Genomic DNA, 23335 nt, shown 5'->3' on the forward strand with positions numbered 1-23335 from the left:
TGAATGAGATATCCCATGAGTCATTATATTCAGAGTATCTAAGATAGCACTAAAGAAAGTCTGACTACTCTGTCAGTGAAATGAATTCTCCCAAGAATCCTCGACTTCAAGTATTTGTATGCCTCTAGACTGTTGTAGTGGGTGTATGATATCGATGGATAATTTGCAGATGGTAACTTGTGGTAATAAACTCAGACATGATTTACCTTTTTACTCTCAAAATCATCATTCCCTTTCCTAAAAAAAAGATTTTCATGCACTTGTATATCGTCTCACATTCCTGTTTTCTGTGAACAGAATTCTTATTAGATAGAGAATCATCCAAAAGCCGTAAGCTAGTTTTCAGAGTTGTACATATTGATTTGTCCATTTCTCACGGAAACAAGTAGCCTAAACAAGAGCATATGACACTAAGAATGCCGTCATTCCTTTAGAGCCTAGCTCTGCACTGGTGTTTATTTGCAAAGGACTCTCATGCATGGATCCATATAAATGAGGCAAACTGGAGCAGACCGGACTCTGGCTCACTAATCTTTGTGCAGAGGGTAGAATGTGTATATGAAAACTGCTGGCTGTAATTTTTACTGACAGGGAAAATTTTCCTGTGTGTAAAATCAAGTGAGATTCGGGGTCGAGAGTTTATGATTCCAGGGAAGAAAACAAATATATAAAAGGAGAAAACTAATAGTCCCATTCCATTATCTTTTGTTAAGCTGAATTCAGTGATCCACATGAACGTTGACCTCCAGAGTAGTCTAAGAGCACCACAGAATGGACTTCTGAACCTTTGACTGCTTTTGTTTAATTGATTAGGTTTCAATTAACTTTTAAAAAATCACTTTTATTTGACTAAAAAGCCTATGTAGATAATTTCTAGTTTCCACTACTCAGAAATAGAAACTAGTTTAGATGTAGTACAGAAAGTCTTGTAATACAACAATTAGGTCATTTGTGTATATGTAAGTGATTTCCATGATTGTGGGATATGAAAATTTTCCTACCTAGCCATCCAATTACTGTCTTTATTTCCATCAGATGACTGCATAAGAAAGAGCTTTAATGCATAAATTGTACAGTACCAATATGTTGCTTTTTTAGCTAAGTAACAGGTGTGAGATTGCTAGTATTTCTGTATTGAAATAAGCATTTCCTAGATAAGAATCAGAAGCTACTCTACACCTAATAGGCTAACTTATCATATTCATTTACTACTTCTTACTACCTTAAGGCAAGGAGGTGAATGTATTGAAATGAGTTTCCTATATATTTTGTGTGACATCTAACTCTGACATAATTTGAGGATCAGAGTTAAAGTCTGTATTGTTGCTATTATTTAACCCCAAATTCTTGGCACTCTGCACCACTGTCTCTCACTTACAGTAATGCTTTGTTTCTTAACATGACTCCCCAGGCAGGCAAATACTGTCCTTTTTCAGTCAAAACATTCCTGACGATAATTACACTTTTTATTCCTTTTTTTTTCCCTTCCCACTTGCCCTGCCCCCAACTTAGGTTAGAAAGGCTGGTGGACGTCCTAAGGAAGAAAGTTGGAACTGGGACCATGAGGACAGTGATCTGACTGAAAGAAACGACAGTCTGGGGAAGCGATCACATCTGGTGACCAGGCTGCTTCATTCAACACTGTGTAAACACTAAAAGCCTTAACTTAGCAAACAGTTGTTAGAAGTGGGACACTCCAACCACATTCCAAGCTGAGATAAAATCAAATCACAAATGTTTAACCACTTTGCTGCTGACTTGAGTTATTTATCCAAATATATTAACTACAGACTTTTACCGATGGGTAGCTATAAAGTTACAGCTTATTTTGTAACTATTTTATATTTCAGTGTCTTTCATATAAATCATTTTTACTGGGATACCACTAGAGAAACATGGTAAAGTTGGTCGGGATCATATATTCACACATGGCCCTTTTTGAATCAAAGTGCAGCAAAGTAAATATTATCTAAGCCTTAATCTACTGTTAGGTCAAAACTTCAAATAAATGTATTTTTCAATATAGAGTATATTTCTGAACTGATGAGAGAAGCTCAGACATGAGAATATGTAGTCTTTCTTTAATGCATGTATGAAATCTTTGTCAGTACTAAGTATAGATACTAAGAATTAAGTAGAAGATTTGATTTCATGAGAGATTAGCACATAAAAATGATATTTACCAAAAAATGATATTTACCAGAGTATGATTTTTATTTCACCAGAAATAACAGACTATTTTCAATAAAAAGAAGATTGTTAGTGTGTACTTACAAATACATTTTACCCATATTTTTAAATATTGAGTAATTGTCTAAGTGCCTCTTAAGTTGTCCAATAGCCTAGGACACTGAACTAGAAAATTAGTACATGCCAAAATGTTTCTGTCCTAAAAGACAACAACAATCAAACCTGTTAAATAGTCTTACTAAATTATGTATTTTTAGCTTATGACTTGAATTTTTGTTATGGAGGAAGAGAAACCAATATATATTACCATAAATTATAGTGTATAACTATAAAGACAATAAAATAAACTTGCCCTTTGGTTCAGTTTAGCTACTTTTTACTTTAGGTAAGAAATAAGTTAAAATAGCTAAAGCATAGAAGTCACTTCTTATCATATAATGTTTTAAGTAAAACTGAGATTTTATGTATTGGGTTCCACAAGAATCTTCATTTTTTTTCTAGATTCAGTAGATGAGAAGCCAATAGAAAATGACGGCCTCAAACAGATAAAATAGTTAAGAGATTGAGTCTGTGAAAATGTTGTAAGGAAATCATTATTTTCTAAGTCCATGATTTCTTACCTCACATCTAAGATTGAGCTAAATTATCTTCTGTGAACAAATTCTTTATCTTATTTTTTAAATATATTAAGTAAAAGGGAGTTTCATTAGTGTAGTCCATAGATGAGTACAATGTACTTTGGACAAGTTCAATCCTTCCATTATATTCCATTATCCCCTCCTCTTCCCCTGTTGTATATCATACATACATAATTCTTCAATCTTTTTCACCCCTGAGTATCTTTTCCTTTCTCTCTCCTGCTGACCCATGTCCCCAGATAGTTCCTCTTTCACATAATTAACAACATTTTAGTATAAATATATTCGGGATAATTTATTGTCTCGTTCTTTTCTAGGCCATTAGACATTACTATTTTTTAACCTTCAGGGAAATTAAAGTGCTTTTTTTTTCCTAAGTGAAAAAAGAATCACAATACTGATGCTCTTTATTTCTTTCATATTAAATCTGTATCCACTAAGTTAACTGCTGTTAGAATCATCCCAGTGCCTCGAAATTAGGAATTTACTCATGTTCTTCGCTATATTTTTAAGCTATGAAAATTAGAAAATAAAGAACAGTATGGGTTAAAAATAAACCAATTGGATTTGCTCTATAGCCTAAAGAGAAATATAGTCTTTCATAGACCAATGGCTACATAAACATAGAAAATTGTAATACTGTGTGCACAAAGTTGTCATCTCTATGTTCTAGTTGAACCCTGGAACAGGTTTTAATTGCTATGTGAAGAAACAGCACCTTTAAAGTCATCCCGGATATGAGGATAAGTAAAGGGAAACAGTTCTTGTCACAAAATTGTCCATTCTTGAATCCTCTTAAAATAAATCACAAGTAAACTTGAATTTTCAGTTTAGTCCTGAAGAACAGACAAGTTCAAATAACTTGTCAAGTTATTTTGTCTACGATATTAGACTATACAAATGGCAACATTAAAACATTTTATACTTTTCAAATATTTCTTTCTAGCTGATCAGATTAAAGCAACCAATCCTTGTAATCAATTAATCAAAATACAGAAGGTTTCTAGAATATGGTGGTGTAAAGTGAAATTTATAACAGTTCTAAGCATCCATTATTGTTTACTATAGGTATTTCCCCAGAAATATCCTAGAGTCTTGAATTTGAGTTGTCTACAACATGACAAATGTAAAGTATCACAGCCAATTATTGTCTTATTTCTTAAACCTAAAAATACTCACCAGCAGTATTTCAAATTGCTTGCTTTTTGAATGAAAGAATCCCATAAGCACTGAATATTGGTCATAAACATAGTCAATAACCATGCAACTGCAGAAGTATTCTGCTCTGCCCAGAAATGTTTCTTTGAGTTAGCTTTAAACCTGTAGTGTAAACATGGCAATTTTCTTCTTATAAAATTAAGTAGTTCAGAGAAAAGACAGTACTAACAGTTGTAACACTTTATAATTTATTCATTTCATTTAATCCTGTCAACTATGTAATAATAATGGCATATCCATCATATATTAATAGTGATTATAGATTTTAGTATTTGTGCTGGTATTGGGGCTTTAACTCAGTGCCTGGGCACTATCCCTGAACTTTTGTGCTCAAAGCTAGTCACACGTCCACTTTCAGCTTTTTGGTGATTCATTGGAGATAAGAGTCTCACAGACAGTCTCAGCCTCTTGTGTAGCTAGGATTACAGTCATTAGCCACTAGTGAATATAGCCAATGGTGAATAACTTGTGATTATTATTATTACATTTGATCTGTGGGTGAGGAAACACTCAGAGTATCTTGGAACTTGCCAAAGACTGGCTAGAACTTAAACTAAACCTTAGAAGTACAATCTATCCAGCTCTCTCCTAATCTTTCTGTTAGAAAAAACAAATTATAATAAAGATTCTTACCATTGCAATTTCTATTATTATTATGTCATTTCTTCTACATGCATGCATATAAATTCCCTACCAACCTATGATCAGTTTTAATTTTACTTTTATAAATGAGCTATTGTGCATTAAAATATTAAAAATAATGTAAATCCCTTATAGAATAAATATTTTATATATTTTTTTCAATGATAAAAATTTTCCTTTTTATATTTTCTAATCCAACAAGAGTTTTCTCATTAGGTCACTTACTAATAATAGTTTATTTCACAAAAAAAAGTAAAATATTAAAGCTTTGTAACTTTATCCAGGCACTAGTCATTCACATCAGTAATCCTAGCTTTGTAGGAAGCTAAGACTTCAAAGCCAGTCCAAGCAGAAAAATCTCGGAGACTCTTATTTTTTTTTGCGGGGGGGGGGGGGGGGGGGGAGGTCTGTCATGGGGCTTGAACTCTGGGCCTGAGTGCTGTCCTTCAGCTCTACAGCTCAAGGCTAGTGCTCTACCACTTGAGCTACAGCGCCACTTCCGGTTTTCTGCTGGTTTATTGGAGATAAGAGTTTCATGGACTTTCCTGCTCAGTCTGGGTTTGAACCTCGATCCTCAGATCTCAGCCTCCTCAGCTAGGATTACAGGTGTGAGCCACCGGCGCCTGGCTCTGAGACTCTTATCTTCAATTAACAAGCAAAAAACTGTAAGTAGAGGTATGGTTCAAGTGATAGGGGGCCACCCTTGAGAAGAAAAAGCCAAGCAAGAGCACAAGACCCTGAATTCAAGCCCCACTACACTACCAACACACACACACACACACACACACACACACACACACAATTGTAACTTTAATATTGAATAGAGAGTTGCATAGGAAAGCATTTACTCTTTTTATTTTTCATTTGTCAGTTGTGGTACCTTCTCTGAAAGATAGTGCTCTACCGCTTGAGCCAAGCACCTCTTCCTGTTTTTGAGTGGTTAATTGGAGATGAGAATCTCACAGGAGTAGATAGGAGCCACCAGCAACTGGCATGTTTACATTTTTTTAAATCAAGATATATTTATTAATGGGTTTACTATAGAAAAACAATTTCTGTGCAAATGAAAAAATCTTAAAAGATTTTTCAAGATCATAAAGTTTCTACTTAAATGTTCATTATTAGCTGGGCACTGGTGGCTCACACCTGTAATCCTAGCAACTCAGGAGGCTGAGATCTGAGGATCGTGGTTCAAAGCCAGCCTGGGCAGCAAAGGCCAAAAGACTTTTATCTCTAATAAACCACCAGAAAACCGGAAGTGGTGCTGTGGCTCAAGTGATAGAGTGCTAGCCTTGAGCTGAAGCGCTGAGGGACAGCGCCAGGGCCCAGAGTGCAAGTCCCACAACTGACAAAAAAAAAAAGTTCAATATAAACAAGGCATTGTATGGTAAAATAGCATATACATATATACATATATATATATATATATATATTGTCTTCTCACCTAAGATTTATATGGAACACAGATAACTTTGTGTTTTTAGTAGTATTATTTAAAACCTAACATATATATCAATTCATTTATTACATACGTACCGACACGGGCACACACAAAACTACATTTACCCTTTTAAAAACTGCTTTTTAAGTCCATTGTTAAGCTCCAGTGATTTCAGCATTTTCTTTGTGTTTTATTGGAAATGCACGTGATTTCTGAGGCTTTTAAACAAATACATGAAATGGTTGAAAGATTTATATTTCTCAAGCTTAGCTAAATATGTCATCTCTAAAAAAGATGTGGTTTATTTTGGCACTGTTTTAAAAACTCAAATATTTTAAACATTTGTTAAGTTGGAGCTTGCACACTTGAACTAGTAGCATACATCCCAGAATAGCATCTCAAGTTACCAAACTTTTTATAATCCTTTTGCTAAAATAGCCTTTATTGAAAAGAATTTCCTTTCTTATTTGCCATGCACTTTATTGTAAGAGGTTAAATTGATAAAGTCTGATGTGACTTTTTTAATGTCAGACTTCATAAATATAACTTTACAATGATAAAGATATAATTTTTAAAATCCAAATGTTTACATTTGAATATTCCTTTTCAGAAGTCATAAGTTTTCTGTACATTTTATTTTTTTCTAAATATAGTTTTAGAATATGCTAGAACTTTGGAAGCCACCAACTTCTTACCTATCTGATTATTAACAGATATATCTAATGATTTAATGCAAACACTCAAATAATTTACTTTTTATTGACAAAATCCCTTCTTGCAAGCCCTGCACATCTCAATGGAATTTGGGGGGGGGTGTCATAAATTGAAGATAAGAGTCTCATGGACTCTTCTTCCCAGGATGGCTTCAAACCACAATCCATAGATCTCAGCCTCCTGAGTATCAATGATTACAGGTGTAAGCCACCAGCTCCTGGCTTTCAATGCAATTTTTATATGTCAATCTTAATCAAATTTATAAGTGTGTAGTACTATAGACATTGTACTTAATTTGCATTATACAGTACACTGCAGTGAGGGAAAATATTTAGTTCCCCATAAATGGTGTATGATTTCCTTAATAAACATAAAAGCTGATCCAAGCAAATTTTTTAAGTACCTAAGGAACAATTGGAAACTATTTTAGATATAAAATTTATGGTAGTAAAGTATTAAAGGGAAATATTTTAGTACATGTGCATAGAAATAACCTAAAGAAGAAGTTCAAGCGGGGCACCAGTAGCTCACACCTGTAATCCTAGCTACTCAGGAAGCTGAGATCTGAGCATCATGGTTCAAAGCCAGCCCAGTCCAAAAGTCCATGAGATTCTTATCTCCAATAAATGGCTCAGATAACCAGAAGTGGTACTGTGGCCCAAGTGGTAGAGCGCTAGCCTTGAGCTGAAGAGCTGAGGGACAGTGCCCAGACCCAGAGTTCAAGCCTCACGACCAACCAAAAAAAAAAAAATAGTAGTAGTAGTAGTTCAAATTCTTTTAATTTAAAAAGAATAGGCATCTGTAGCTCACTCCTGTAATCCTAGCTACTCAGGAGGCTAAGATCTGAGGATCACAGTTCAAAGCTAGCCACAGGAACAGCATCCTAGCCCTTAGTTCAAACCTCAGGACCTGCAGGAACACAAAGAATAAATTACCAGGAAGTGGTGTTACATGCCTGTAACCCCTGCACTTGGGAAGAAGAGGAAGAAGGATCACTATCTAACATGCTCCAGACCAACCTGGGCAGCAACAATGATGGGTTTATACAAATCTACTACTACAAAGCACCTCCACTAATTCTGGAATGTGTATATCAAAGTTTGTGGTAACTAAAAGTGGATATCTTAAAACACTCTTCCTATTGATACTTGAATCACAAAAAGAATAAATACAAGCAGACTGGGGCACACTATGTAGTAAACTTAAGCTTCAAAGTTTAAGAGACATTACCAAGAGGACTGGGATGAGGATGAACAGTTGAAATCTTTGGAACAAAGAGTCCATGAAAAGATAATATCTAAACTGTGATACTACTTTGTAAAAATCCTTACCACGTTGTAAGACACCATGCTGTCTCACTGACACTTTGTTAAGATATATGTTACTTCTGTTCATGTTTATAGGGATCACATTGTTATTATTAGCAGTATGGGGGTTTGAACTGAATGCCTTATGCCTACTAGACAAAGGCTCTACCACTGAAACCATACCTCTAACCCATTGTGGCTTTAGTCATTCTTCAGTCTTGTATTTTTGCCCAGGCTGATCTTAGACCTCTGTTCTCCTATCAATGCTTTCTGTACTGCTAGGATTACAAATTCACACCTTTTCTGGATAGTTTCTGTTGCTCTATCTTCAAATTTAGTGGTTGTTTTTCTTTGTCAGTTTGTGTGTGCGTTTATGCATGCCAGTAGTAAGGCTTGAACACAAGCCCTGGGTCACACCTCCACTTTTGGCTTCTTCTTCTTTTTTTTTTTTTTTTTTGGTTGGTTGTGGGGCTTGAAGTCTGGGCCTGGGCACTGTCCCTGAGGTCTTCAGCTCAAGGCTAGTGCTCTACCACTTGAGCCACAGCGCCACTTCTGGTTTTCTGGTGGTTAATTGGAGCTGAGTCTCATGGACTCTGCTGCCCGGGCTGGCTTTGAACTGCGATCCTCAGATCTCAGCCTCCTGGTAGCTACAGACTTGAGCCATCACCAGCTCTTGGCAGCTTTTTTTTTTTTTTTTTTTTAAGGTACTGGGGTTTGAATTCAGGCCTCATGCTTTCTAAGTAGGTGCTCTACCATTAAACCACATCCCCAGCTCTTTTTCAGTCTCTACTGTTCAGTTGATCTCACTCAGGACTTCTTTTCACAGACATTGCACTTTTCATCTCTAAAAGTAAGATGGATCTTGTTTATAGAAGGACTTATCTTTCATGTTTTGCATTCATTACTTCAGGAACATAAAAAACAATTATAATGACCTTTAGTGTCATTAGTTGTTAGTTCTATATCTCTTTAATTCCCATGTCTGTTTTAATTGCTTTTTCCCCCTCTTAGAGTTCTAACTTTTTATTGGATGCCAGGGATTGCCAATTTTGTCTTATTGAGTCATGGCTATTTTTATATTTCTTTAGTATGTTTTCAACTATGTTCAGGGATGCATTTATATGACTTGGAGTCAGTTTGATACTTTTAAGGCTATGTCAAGCCTTGATAAGCAGGACTAGAGAAGTCATTAGATGTGTGTAGATTTTATTTTCCCCATTACTGAGTCAGTCCCTTGGAGCTTTTTTAATCTCCCACTGAAAACAGCTCCAAATTTACCAGGTTTCTTGAAGGGAAAATATCGAATCTATCTCAGAAGTACCTTAGGCCCCCCTGTATATTATGAAATGTTTCTACTCTGGTCACAACAGAAGTTACTTCTAGCCATATGTGACTTTAGGTCACTGTTCTACCTACTCCTGTCTGGTGTCTTTCACCCTGGCATTGAGAATTTGTTCAGATAACATGCAAGTTTTGGTCAATGCTCAGAGGACTTGAGGAATACTCTGAAGCTCTCTAGAGCATTCTCCCCCCCCTCTCACTCACACACACACACACACACACACAGCCATGTTTCAGTACCTCCTTCAGTCTGCACTGTATACTCCTCCGACTATGAGGTAAGACAGTATTAGAACTCATTGTCCTGTCTGCCTGATAGAAGGAAACATATTTTACCATTGATTTGTATTTGCTTGATGGGTTTTATTTTCAATTTTTAAAGTGTTACAATAAATATAGTCCCTGTACTCCCTCATTGCCAAAAGTGTAAGTCCTATAACTTTGAATGCATCCAGTTAATGTCTAAGTTTCATATCCCTGATTAGACAATTAACAGACTGTCCTACTGTTCTCTTGAAAGTAAATCTTCGTTTTTTTTCTTGATTTCTTTTTACATAGTATTCATACACTTTGTTTCTTTTTTTATTATTTATTGTCAAAATACCATACAGAGGGGTTACAGTTACATGGGCAAGGTATCACTTTGTTTCTTGACAATTTTATTTTGTACCCAGATGTGGTTTGCTTTGTACATTGCTTGTTTTAGTTCAGAGACATAATAAAATCTCTGCTGTTGGTTTTGGTGAAGTGTCAGTCAACCTCTTTCTCATCTGAAATTACATATGATAATTACATCTGATATAATTATATATAATATAATCATATATGTGAGTCTATATAACCCTTTACACATATATGTTCTTTGTTATGTTCTTCTAAATTTTCTGTTCTTTTTTTGTAACTCTATGTGCATCAGTTTTGAATTTTAGTATTATCTTTTATTACCCCTGATTCTGTCTTTTCCTGTGAAATTATCTATTGACTTTTCAATTTCAGATTGTATAAATTCCTATTAACTTTTTTGGTATTCCAGTTTTCCCATGAGATACTCTTCTTTCTAAATATTTTAGCTCCTTCTTTCCCTCTATTTTCTCAAAAATACTAGTGATTACTTTAAAATCCAGCCCAAATGCCACCTATGAGTTTTTTTTCTATTATCAGGTTTTTCTCCTGGCATGCCTATTAATTTTTGATTGAATATAAGACATTTTGAACCTATAGATGATTTTCTCCTCTTTTAGAGGATATTTGTTCTTTACTCTTCTGAGAAGATTGTAGAAGCCAGTGACCCTCACTCAGGCAAGTACTGTGCTGACTTGAAGCTGGGTTGCAGTTTGAGTAAGGTATTATTTCTAGCTTGCCTCTTCCTGTGGCATAGTTTTCTGGGGCCTTCAGTGGTGAAAGTGATACCTATACTGGACCCTTTTAGATACTATTCTTATTTGGGGCTTTTTTGAATCCCCCACTTAGGACAGCTCCAAATCTGCCACATTTCTTGAAGGGGATATAGGGCATCAATCTCAAGTCCTTTGTGTCTCCAGTTCTGTGATTTGCCAAAAGTTCTGCTGGTTTCTTTGTTCATCCCAGCAGATTATCAACTCTCTAATCTCCACCCAGTACCATCAAATCCCTGAAGAGGAAAAGAGGCTGTGGATCATCAAGTATCTTCTCTGATGTTCTCTCCTTCATGGAATCTTTTAATAGTTTATCCAACTTTCCTAGTTGTTCTTGGCAGGAGCATTGGTCTGCCACAAACTATTCTATTCTGTCTAGAAGCAGAACAGAATAATTTCTTGTTTCTGTCATTGTAATTTAGTGTCTGGAGGTTACTTTTGCTCATTCCCAAATCTACTTGGTCATTTTTATAGATTTTTAAGATATTTTTTAATTTTGATTTTCTTATATTTTAAGCAAAACACATCATTTCCTTATCATTCATATCTGAATTACTTCTGTTCTGATTTAGCTGTTGTTTCTATCTGCTAAATTCATGTAGCCTTATTCCAATAAGAAGGAGGCATGGCGTGGGGGTGGGGGGAGAGGAGGAAGAAGAGGGGAGGAAGAGAAGGAGGAGAAGGAGGAGGAGGAGGAAGAGGAGGTTAAATTTTTAGAATTATTCATAGTTTTCTGTGGGAATTTCCAAGACTTTGTTTAGCCAGGCACTGGTGGCTCATGCTTGCAATCCTAATTATTCAGCCAGCTGAGATCTAAGGATCAAGGTTGGAAGCCACACAGGCAAGAAAGTCATGAGACTCTTATCTCCAATTAACCACCACAATGCTGGAAGTGGAGCTGTGGCTCAAATGGTGAGTGCTAGCTTTGAACAAAAAAGCTCAAGGAAATGCCCAAGGCCTAAGTTCAAGCCCCAGGATAGGCACAAAAAGAAGAAATAAAAACCTAGTTTAAAGCTGGCTTCCTCCACAGAGGCTTCCATTTTTTTCTGCCAGTTACTAAAAAAACAGAAACATACATGTAAGACTTGGATAACTGAAATCATAACTCAAATTTATTGAACCACTGACATAATATTAATTTGGACTGAATATCCACAGGAAGCCTGTCTTGTGTTTATAAAATGTGTAGCACAAGTGTTCTTTTGTCCTGTATTCATAATCTAAATTCTAGACTTCTTTTACTTGAGCTGGTCCTATGCTTTGTCTCCTATCTCCTGCTATATTAGAAAGTCATGAAAACCAAAGCTCAACTTTGCCCTATTATAAGTCCAATGTTTTCAGGTAAAAAGTGTTCCTTTTGCGTCCCCTCTGAGGGCTCCCAGTTTTAGATTCATGCCTCCTCTAAATATTCTTTAATAACATATTGATGCATTCAAAGAGATGGTAATCTCAGGAAAATGGCAATACTGACAAAAGCTATCTACAAGTTCAATGCAATACCCATCAATATCTCAACAGCATTCTTTAATGAAATAGAAGAAGCAATCCAAAAATTCATATGGAATAATAGAAGACCCCAAATAGCAAAAACAATTCTTAGCAGGAAGAATGGTGCTGGAGGAATAACAATATCAAATTTAAACTCTATTATGAAGCCATAGTTATTAAAAAAGAAAAAAAAGCTTGGTACTTGCACATGAACAGGTCTGAGAACCAATGGAATAGAAATGAAGACCCTGAAATGAACCCACAGACCTATGGCCACCTAATCTTTGATAAGGAAGCAAAATAAACAGGATGAAAGAAAGATAGCCTCTTCAACAAATGGTGCTGGTAGAATTGGTTAAATACCTGTAGAAAATGGAAGTCGTATCCTTATGTATTACCCTGCATCAGAATCAACTCCAAATGAATCAAAGACCTCAATGTAAAGTCAGATACCCTGAAAATATTTCAAGAAGGAATAGGAGAAACATTAGGGCTCCTTAGCACAGGTTGAAACTTTCTCAAAAAAGACCCAGAAACACAACAAATCAAAGAAAGGTTGGATAAATGGGATTGCATTAAACTGCAGAGCTTCCAAAGGACATAGCTAGCAAGATAAATATGCCACAGATTGGGAGATATTCACGAGCTATACAACAGACAAGATTCTCATATCTAAAATATATTTAGAGCTCAAAAAATTAAATCCCCAAAAATAAAACCTGAAAGAAACAACCACACCATTAATAAGCAGGCTAAAGACAAAGACAGACTTCTCTGAAGAGGAAATAAAATGGCCAAAAGACGCATGAAATGTTCAACATCTCGGGCCATAAAAGAAATGCAAGTCAAAACAACATTGAGATTCTACCTCACCCCAGTTAGAATGACCATTATCAAGAAAACTATTAATAATAACAGATACTGGCTGGGATGAGGTCAAAAGGGAATGCTGCTACACTGTTGGTGGGAATGTAAACTTGTTCAACCACTTTGGAAAGCAGTATGGAGGTTCCTTAAAAGACAAAACATAAAGTTCCCCTATGACACTGCAGTTCCACTCCTGGGCATTCACCCAAATGATCACAAACAAGGCCACACCAAAGCTACCAGCACAACTGTGTTCATTGCAACAGTAGTTATCATAGCCAAGACATGGAATCAATCCAGATGCCCCTCACTAGATGAATGGATAAAGAAAATGTTATGTATATACACAATGGAATTCTATGCTTCCATCAGAAAGCATGGCATTGCCCCCATTCATAAAGAAATGGAAATACTTGGAAAAAAATCCTATTAAGTGAAGTAAGCCAGACCCAAAGAAACATAGGCTCCCTGATATCCCTCATTTGTAATAATTAGTGTTGTGTCTAGGATAGTTCTAGCAAAGGATCAAAATACCTCAATAGCTATGTACATAGGACTGTATGAAATGATACTAATCAAAATGAACTACGATATGGAAACAAGGTTGGGTTTTTTTTTTTTTGATGTTTTGTTGTTTTCTTAGTGTACTGTATGCAGTTATTTCTTTTCTTCTTTTGCCCCGCCCTCCTTTGGTTTACCTCCTGTTGTTATTGTTTTTTTATTTTGGTAGCCTTTGTATTTCATATAAATTTAACCGATTTGGGGATAGGAAGGGGAATCACAGAAATGGTGAGACAACAGTGATACTCACAAGACACTACGTTGGAAATGAACTTTAGGACTTGCGGGGTAGGGAATTGGGGGAGAGGGAAAGCAAGAGAAAACAAGCAGAAAACACTGAAAAGAAATGTACTCTACGTTACTTACGTAACTGTAACCCCTCTGTACATCACCTTTACAATTAAAAGATTCAATCAGGATAGTAAGTGTTTCTATGAACATTAAAAAACAAACAAAAAAAAAAAACCAAAGAGATGTTAATCACTTTCTATCCTACATCTTTAGTTGCTTTCTACAGGAGATGCTTGGTAAATCAAAACCAGAAACCGCAGTCAAGGTTGAATGTATTAAATTGAGAAAACATGAGAGAATTGTACTGCTAATGTTTAGAATTTAGTATCACTTGTATGTATGAGCACAGTGAGCAAATAATGAACATACTTTCCAAGAACCATAATTGCAACTCTGCCCTCATCAGTAACTACAAGCACTTTTTCATTAAGAAGTAAAAATGACTGAATAATCCAAATTAGCCTGAACAGAAAAAAGCTAGCAGCTGCCTAAAATGAAATGCTTGAGTTATGAGCCATGTGCCACTTTGGTTTATCTGCTGCCAAAACGTTCAGAAATTTTACTCAATTAACCATGTTGCTTGGGAAGGCCTGGTTACCCTGAATAAGAGCTGCCTAGTGATGAGTAAGAGGTATCCATGACACACAAGTTCAGACCTTGCAACTCAGTTTTTGTTGTTTGAACTTTCTTCTCTATTGTAGCTAGGGATCCAGCAAGGAATTTAAACACTTATGTGGTAACTCCATTCCTTCAGCCATTGTGTTGTTAAGCTCTAGTTAAGGAACTTTTAACACTTGTTCCCAGGAATACAAAATTTAGAAAACAGCAGCAATCAACATTTCTGATTTTATGTTTAAAACAGTATGATTTATATGTCTGCATACACTAAGATACACTTGTCTGTGTAGTACTACTCTGAAAAAAAAATAGCCTTCACAAAATATATGAAAAATAAATTAAAAAAACAAGTTTCACCTAAGAAAGCTTAAATGAAGTGGCTTTTGTCTCGAAAATGATACCTGTTGGAGCAGAAACTTCAAAAGTAATACCTGTTTAAACTTAGAAACTTTGTTAAAACATAGGGACAAAATTATGCAATATTTGAAAAGTAAAAACAGCCACATGCTGTTTACTTTATCTCATGTGGCCGTTTTCTTCCATGACAATGTTTTTTGTTGCTTGGGGAGATACTCCTGGTAATGTCACAAAGAATGGCTGTCTGACCCATATAGATTATGTACACATTGACTTACTAACGACAAGTTCTGCCTTAAAATCTAGGCATCATTTTGCTTCTAAACATTATTTTAATCTAAAAGCCAACTGACTGACAACGAGAGAATATAGTTTCTTCTCTAACTTATATACTACTTCTAAAGATAATTCTCAGGGAGAAGATTCAAGTATATTTGGGACAAATTTATATATAGTTGATCCTTTGAAAGACTGAACTTAAATGTATACACCAATTTCTTTTTTTTAATTTTTTTATTGTGAAAATACCATACAGAGGGGTTACAATTACATGTGCAAGGTAATGAGTACATTTCTTATCAAGCATTGTTGCCTCCTCCTTTGTTTCCCCTTGTGTACACCAATTTCTTACTAATTCCTAATTAATGTTTTATGACATCGTAGTCATTGCTTTGCAAAATTACACTTTTTGCAACTTTTCTTAAATGTGACCATATAATAAAAAATGATTCTGCCAGGCACTGGTGGCTCATGCTGATATCTGAGGATCACAGTTTGAAGCCAGCCCAGGCAGAAAAGTCCTTAAGACTCTTATTGTCAATAAACTACTAGGAAAAAGCCTAAAGTGGTGCTGTGACTCAAGTGGTAAAGCACTAGCCTTGAGCACAGAGACTCAGGGAGTGCCCAAGCACTCCCAGAAGAAGGAGGAGGAGGAGGAGGAGGAGGAGGAGGAGGAGGAGGAGGAGGAGGAGGAGGAGGAGGAGGAGGAGGGGGAGGGGGAGGGGGAGGGGGAGGGGGAGGGGGAGGGGGAGGGGGAGGGGGAGGTGGGGAGGAGGAGGAGGAGGGGGAGGGGGAAGGGGGAGGGGGAGGGGGAGGGGGAGGTGGGGAGGGGGAGGGGGGAGGAGGAGGACGGGGAGGAGGAGGACGGGGAGGAGGAGGAAGGGAAGAGGAGGAGGAAGGGAAGAGGAGGAAGAGGAGAGAAAAAAGAAGAATAATTCTATGCTTTTATTTAGAGGAAAATGAACGTATAACCTTCTTTGTCGTGTAGAAGTGAAGAAAAACTTCTGCAATGAAATGTTCATTTAACTCCTCAATATCAATCACGTTTCTACTTTTATAAAATTTCCAACAACCCATTGTATGTAGAAAGCTTAAAAATTGCATGTATCATTGTAAATTTTAGGAAAATTGTGTAGGCCTATATTGGACTTTCTATGGGGGAAGGGTGCTGGTACTGGGGCTTGCTTTTAGAGCTTGGGCATTGTTTCTGGGCTTTTTTTTTTCTCAAGGCTAACTCTTTACCACTTCAGTTCACAGCTCCACTTCTGGTCTTCTGATGATTAATTGGAGATAAGAATCTCAAAAGTTTTCTGGTGGGGCTGTCTTTGAACCATAATCCTCAGATCTCAGCCTCCTGAGTAGCTATAAATAGAGGTATGAACCACTGGCACCTGGTGGTTTGTTTTGTTTTGTTTTTGAAAGAGCAAGTTGTATAAATAGAAGTTTATGTCACATTGTTTTGGTTACATACAGGTGCAAGAGAATTAATAAAAAGCTCTATGTTCTGAATGAGCAACTTGTTTCTTTTTAAACTGTTTTTATTCATTTGTTGTTTCTAATCCTCTACTTAAACAAATGTACCTTCACTTGTTTAAATCCAGTTTTCCCTTCAAGAACTTTTACATGTCACCTCTACAAAAAAAAAATTCATTAATTCCCCACCCCCATCCCACAACTAAATTATAGTCAATCTATGCTCTGTGTGCCTTGTTGCTCTTTCTGAAGTTCCCTGAAGAGCAGTTAAGTTTTCTGAGTTCTCAGCATGCCTGCTCCATCTCCTACTAGAGTGTAAACTTCTGGAGGTCAGAGGTCCAGTCTTGTTCATATTTCTTTACCAGGTAGATTCTTGGTGAAACCTAAGTTTTCAAACTGTATTAGATTTAAAACATGGATGTGGTATGTCTTCCTAAAAAAATAAATAAAGCATTTAAAATTTTGAATTTCCTTTTCTACAATGGTGGCACTTTAAAAATGCTATTTATATATGTTATCCAGAATCTGACACATTCCCAGGTTAAACATTGTTCTTACTACCTAAGGCCTATAAATTTTAGCCATAATCACTTTCATGTAAAACATTGATGTAAAATTTGATTGCTGTTATTGTTATTTTTGTTTAGTTTGCTTTTTTAAATAAGCATTTCTCATGTAGCTGTTAAATTATAGTCCCATGCTCTCAAAAGTTTGATATTCACTCTGTGGTAAAATGAAGACATGGCTTTATTTTGTTGACTACAATGTAAACTTCTACACCACCATATGGACCAGTTAAATCTCGATTGAATCAGGGTAGCAAGAACTAAGTTGCTTCTGGGACCAAGTATATCCAAATTAAGGTAAGAAGAGGGAAAATTCAAGCCTTGTATAAACCAGTGTGGTCTTTTTTAGATATGTTCTGGTGCACTGCCTTTGCTTCATATTTCCAAATTCAGTAGTCCATCCTTTCCTAAAGATAACCAAAGTTTTCTGGATTCTGATTTTATGTTCCTCAGGTTGCTTCTAGCTATATACTGTTCTTTCAAAACTAGAGTTGTGTTTTAAAATATTTGAAAGTAAAAAATAATAAATTGTGTATACCATCCACACTTTCCAAAATTCATATTTAGTTACTAATTATATCCCTTTTGTCTCTGCAGTCTGCACCAATTTTCAAAATATGACTTGTTGAGTAAAGCACCTAAAAGCTTCAGAAATGCATATCATCCTTCAATAAATAGGCCAGTTATATCAAAGATATTTGAAACATTAAAACACAGTATTCGCTGGCTTGTATGACAATAAAATTAGCACATCAAAAACTTTTAAGCTCTTTAAGAGTGTTGTCTTCTCAAAAATCTCTCATAAGTGTATCTAACTAAATTGTACTTCTCAGTTTCCTCCTCTAAAACTTATTTCTAGTGTGTACCTTGTGAAAGTAACTGTCTACATTTTATTATGATTGTATATAATCAATGATACATTCAATATTTTTTTGTAATTTTTTAGGAAATACTGCTTCTTTATTCATGAAAGGGTAGCAAACTTGAAAGGCCAGCATTGTTTACCATGTTTTAAAATTAAAATTATCTCAATAAATAGTATTCAAAGGCTGCCACATGGCCAAATGAATTACACTGGATTCATTTTTTTTTTTTTTGTCTTTTCTTTTTTTGGTACTGGGGACCGAACCCAGGATGTTGCACTTGCTAGGCAAGCACTTTGCCACTGAGCTACATCCCAGCCCGCAAAAAAAGATTTAAGACATTGATTGTGTTCATTCTTACGTTGTTTGAATTTTTTAATTTTCTTGAAATCAATAGGACAAGAAGTCAAAAATGCTATCAATTCTTAGGTTTTTGTTTTGAACATCTAGAATTTCTCTCAGGTAATTTTTTTACTAAGAATTTGATTCTAGGATCTCTTATGTCTTTGATACCACCTATCTAACTCATAATCCTCTTTTCGAACTTTCCATTGGAGCAAAATGAGTCAGAGAATTGATGGATTTTATAAGCTATGAGCAGGCATTTCTATAGCTAGAAGTACAAAAATGCATCCATCCCTGAGCTCTTGTAAGCTACTACCTCCCTATCTGCTGCTGTTAAAAGCTGAAACTTGTACCATCCTGGTTAATGTTTTGACAGATTTTATCATAAACTTTGCTGTTGTAAATTCGCCTTGAGCCAAAATTTAACAAGTTGCAAGCTTAGAAACAGTTTTTACTGTTGGTGATCCAGAAAAGGAAATAAATCAGATATGCTCTTCTGAATGATAGGAGGTACATTTTAACTCTTTACAAGTTACACATTACTTGATATTTGGGAGAAATTCACATTCTCTATGTTAAATTATCACTAAAACCATACATAAACATTTTTGTGACTCTTGCAAGGGAGATGATACATACCAAAAGAAGTATTATGTGACTTAGATATGCTCAGTAAATTTTATAATCAGAATGTAAACAAAATATTTTGGGTTTTATATTAAAATTCTTTTACCATAGTATGTAAAATGAGAGACAGTGTAACCTATCAATATATGACTGATTCAAATACCATGTAGTAGCCACTTAGTTTTCAAAGTTTTTCAGAAAGTTCTTTTATCAGACTTTATTTAAAACATCTTTCATCTAGTATTTTGTAACCACTTGGAGTATTTTATTAATCATGCTCCCAATCACTGCTATTCCTAAGAGCCAGTAGATCTAGACTTTTTTCTCTCTCTCTAAAACATCTTCAGTGACCATGACCATTCATATTTACCTATAAATGCATTTGTACACAGGCTCAGCCATAGCACATTAGTGAATACAAAAAGAGTTATTACTCAGTTCTTTACCCTAGAATAAATCAAATCAACAAATATTTATTGAATGTCTTCTATGTGCAAATAGCCCCAGACTGGTCAGCATTTAAAAGCCACCCAACTTTTTACATAGACAAATCAAAGCATTATTATTTCAAGCATTGCAGAAGCTGCTTCCATGTCCTTCAGGTGACAGAGCTTATGTGGACCCTGAAATTACTGATAAAGACCAGGAGAAAGCTAAGACACATGTACACTGAGGAGAAAGAATACCCTAGAAGGCTACCACCGATGGACTGCATCATGTATGTATGTGCATGTGAGCTTATATATATGAGTGTGTGTTATGTATGTATGTATGCATGTATGTACTGTTCACATACACATGCATAAGCACAAAGAAAACAATAAATTTTAGAGCAGTCGACTCTGTTGACATTAAAATAGGCATTCATACTAGAGTTCAGAGCTTTGCTTTTAAAATAATCTTAATATTTGCCTAGCATTAAATTCTAGGGTACTACAACCCATTGTATAATAGAAAAAATACTCATCCTGGAGTATCCTGTTGTACCAACTAGGTTGCATCTCACTAATCAATAGATGTATGATGAAAAAAGTGACTCCTACATTGTTACTCCAGAAAATTATTGAAGAGGCCTAAATAAGAAGTTAATATTACCATGACTGCAAGTTGCTTCAATAGGAGGTACTACTTAAAGCTTATCTTTAAATAGCAATTTTGCCTCCTATTGGTAGGCTAGGTTTAAGTTCTACAGAAAAACCAAATCAGATTCTTTCAATGGCATTTTCCAGCAGATGCTTTAGTCTGAAATTTCTCAGTTTTAATATTCAAAGTGTGTATTTCTCTTATGAAATTGTTATTAAGACTAAAACTTGATTCAAAGGTACCTTTTCATGTTTCTTTTTGATTATTTGGCACTTTGCCTGTATTATTTTCAAAACACCCTGAATGCTCTGTGGTAAATTTTGGATTTCTTCTCACAGATAAACTGGTAAAACCATCTAATTCTTCAACATAGTAAGCTTTTTGAAGGTATGACTATCTACATTGCTTTGGTATCTTTCATTTATATTCTTCATATCTTGTAATAAGTGTCTTTGGAATATGCTAATTTCACATGAGTGAGTGATAAATTTGAGTGACTCAAATCTAATGTTCATATTCATAAGGAAAAATTATGTTTCGATTTGTTTCGAATTTTCACATCATCTTTTACCCTCTTAACTAGAATTCCTTACTACTGAGACCCTCTTACCTGGGAACTAGCCTGGTTTCACCTGCCCCCTTGTGGTATTCCTATCTGAAAGGTTAATTAATTTTTTGAAATTTAGATTTTGTATTACGTAGCTTTCATTACCTTTGCTTACCAGTTCAGAGGCAGAGAAGTTTTCTTCCCTTAGTCACTGACTAACATACAAAATGGAAGGTATTTATTTAAAGTTTTAATCTAGGTCAGATCACAGAAAGGAAATAGGGCACTCTAAAGAAATGAGTAGGTTCCAACAGTTTGGAATAACTAAATTCTATCTAGGAACACAACTAGTGACTGGCAGATTGATATACTAAACAAAAACAAAAGTCGCCCGAAAACACCTTAAAACCAAGTTTATTCTAATGTCCCTGTTTCCTTTTTTTGTATGTGTGAAGGAGGAGAGACGGCTGCTATATTTTATTTAAATTTGAAATGAATTGCACAAATTATAAGTACAAAAAATGTTATATGATGCATTTGATATGTTTGAACATAACTAGATTTTTATTGCCCAAACAAAAAGGGCCTCCTTCTTCCCATGCCACATGACTAAGTTTGACCCATTCAACTGAAGTTGATAGGATTTTCACATGGAAAAGGGATATATGTATTCAGGGAGTGACTTTACCTGGCCATAAATTGCTAGATTAAAGACTTGACAGATAGGATTCTAGTTAATAAATAATAATGTAAAAATAAAAGAAAGGAAAGGGGAAAGTAAAGCACTATTTACAAAACATAAACTATTTGTCTTTCTTAGAAGGAGATGATAGATTAATTAATTATTTTTAGCAAACCATAAGTAAATCTCTTTTCTTCTGTTAACTGAAGAATATTTCTAGCAAGAAAGTTTTGCTTCTGTTCATTACTGTTCCACTTCCCATCCCTACACTCACCCAGGTCTAATGGGACTAAGGAATAATGAAACTCTTGCCTTTTAAACATCGTGTTACCTCACACAAGATCTAGAAGAAACAATACAAGCTTTAATATAGCTATTTATGGGCTAAATCAAAATTTTCTAATGTCTTCTACTGATTTGCAGTTTCTCTTACATTTATAACAGTTGACCTACTAACAGGTTCTCAGAAACAGGTTCAAATTTTGGCAGGCTTACCTCATCTCTTTGTCCTTCCAAAGTACATAAATGCTAAACTGTGTTCACAGTGGGGAAGGGAGAGTCATTCCAAGGAGACTTGAAAAACCAAGAGCCTTTCTGCTACCTACCAAGTTGCTGCCATCCTCTCTAAAGAAATAAAGTTTTTCAGTGTTCCCTTGGCATAATTTCTTCTACCTGGATAAAGCACAGGTGACTGGGAGTCTGCCTTATCTCCCCAGGGCATTAGTCACTCTATAAAACTTAAATTTATTATGAAATGCTTTGTTTGTGCTCACATATATCTTCTCTGGGAAGTTGGAAACAAAGGCATGTCCTTAAAGACTCCATTTGGGGAAACATGTCCTCCTTTGGAATTTAACCTTAATTTGAACCAAGATCTGTGAAAGAAAAGCACTTTAGTGTATTGTTCCCCTGCTCCACCCTTCAATCCCCTTATCTAAAAGGAGCTACTTTTGCTTGGTGATTTTTAACTCTCCCAAATCCAAACATTACTTTCCTGAGTTTAAAATTTATCTTTGAAAAGAGGTATATTGAAATAATTGTCATAGCTATACTTTGCTTCAAGAGTGAGTAGTTTTATGACATATACTAGTTGTGATATTTTTCAAGTTACATGACTACATGGCAAATTTATACTTTGATATCTTCACTGTTCTATTTGTTATTATAAGATCTACTACAAAGAATATTTAATTGCCCCAAAATTTATTTCCTACACATCTTTTCTAAGCTCCTCTTACTAGAAAGTATTGTCATAGATGCATTGTTTTCACTTTATTAGAAGTAGAAAAAAAATAGAATTAAAGTTTATATTAGGAATTATGAGTTACCATTAGAAGAAAAAAAAATTGGCCTCTTATTTTCCCATAGTCTGTTTGACGGGTCTTTGTTTCCAGTATCTAAGAAGTGCATATGGTACGAATCAAAAGGAAAGGAAAGAACCAAAGATAACTTCAAATTCCCATATGTATCTATATCATAATGGGAAAAACAGGTTTGGGGGGAATGTCACAATGTCCCAAACCAACATACCATCCTGAGGCTACTTCCAGGGGAGGGTCTTACCTATTTTAGACAAGCCAATCACAATCTAACAAATTGACTAAAGGGACTAGAAGAAGAGGTAGGGGTAAGAGTAACATAAATTAATAGCCCAGAGACCCTGAGACCAACAACTGTTTCCCCATCTCACAGCTGATTCTTTGAGTGGTCTTTGCTTCCTTTAAAAAAAAAGTTCTTTGTTCTTTGTTACCTTACTATAACTGTGCTCTTCATTCAAGGTTTTATTTCTATACTACCAGAGGA

The 23335-nt window shown here is 35.4% G+C and overlaps 1 protein-coding gene across 4 annotated transcripts in view; it reads left to right on the forward strand.

Annotated features, from left to right (window-relative positions):
- Mipol1 (mirror-image polydactyly 1) overlaps positions 1 to 4773 on the forward strand; it is a 298080-nt gene extending 293307 nt beyond the window's left edge. For all 4 annotated transcript variants that reach the window (XM_070026861.1, XM_070026875.1, XM_070026853.1 and 1 more), the window contains one exon: positions 1513 to 4773. In XM_070026861.1, coding sequence (XP_069882962.1) covers positions 1513 to 1579 — 67 coding nt within the window. In that variant the 3' untranslated portion in view covers positions 1580 to 4773. The remainder of the gene's footprint in view (positions 1 to 1512) is intronic.
- Positions 4774 to 23335: the final 18562 nt, after the last annotated feature.

Source organism: Dipodomys merriami, unplaced genomic scaffold, assembly GCF_024711535.1.
Source record: "Dipodomys merriami isolate MVZ:Mamm:240054 unplaced genomic scaffold, mDipMer1.0.p SCAF_1, whole genome shotgun sequence".
NCBI lineage: Eukaryota > Metazoa > Chordata > Mammalia > Rodentia > Heteromyidae > Dipodomys > Dipodomys merriami.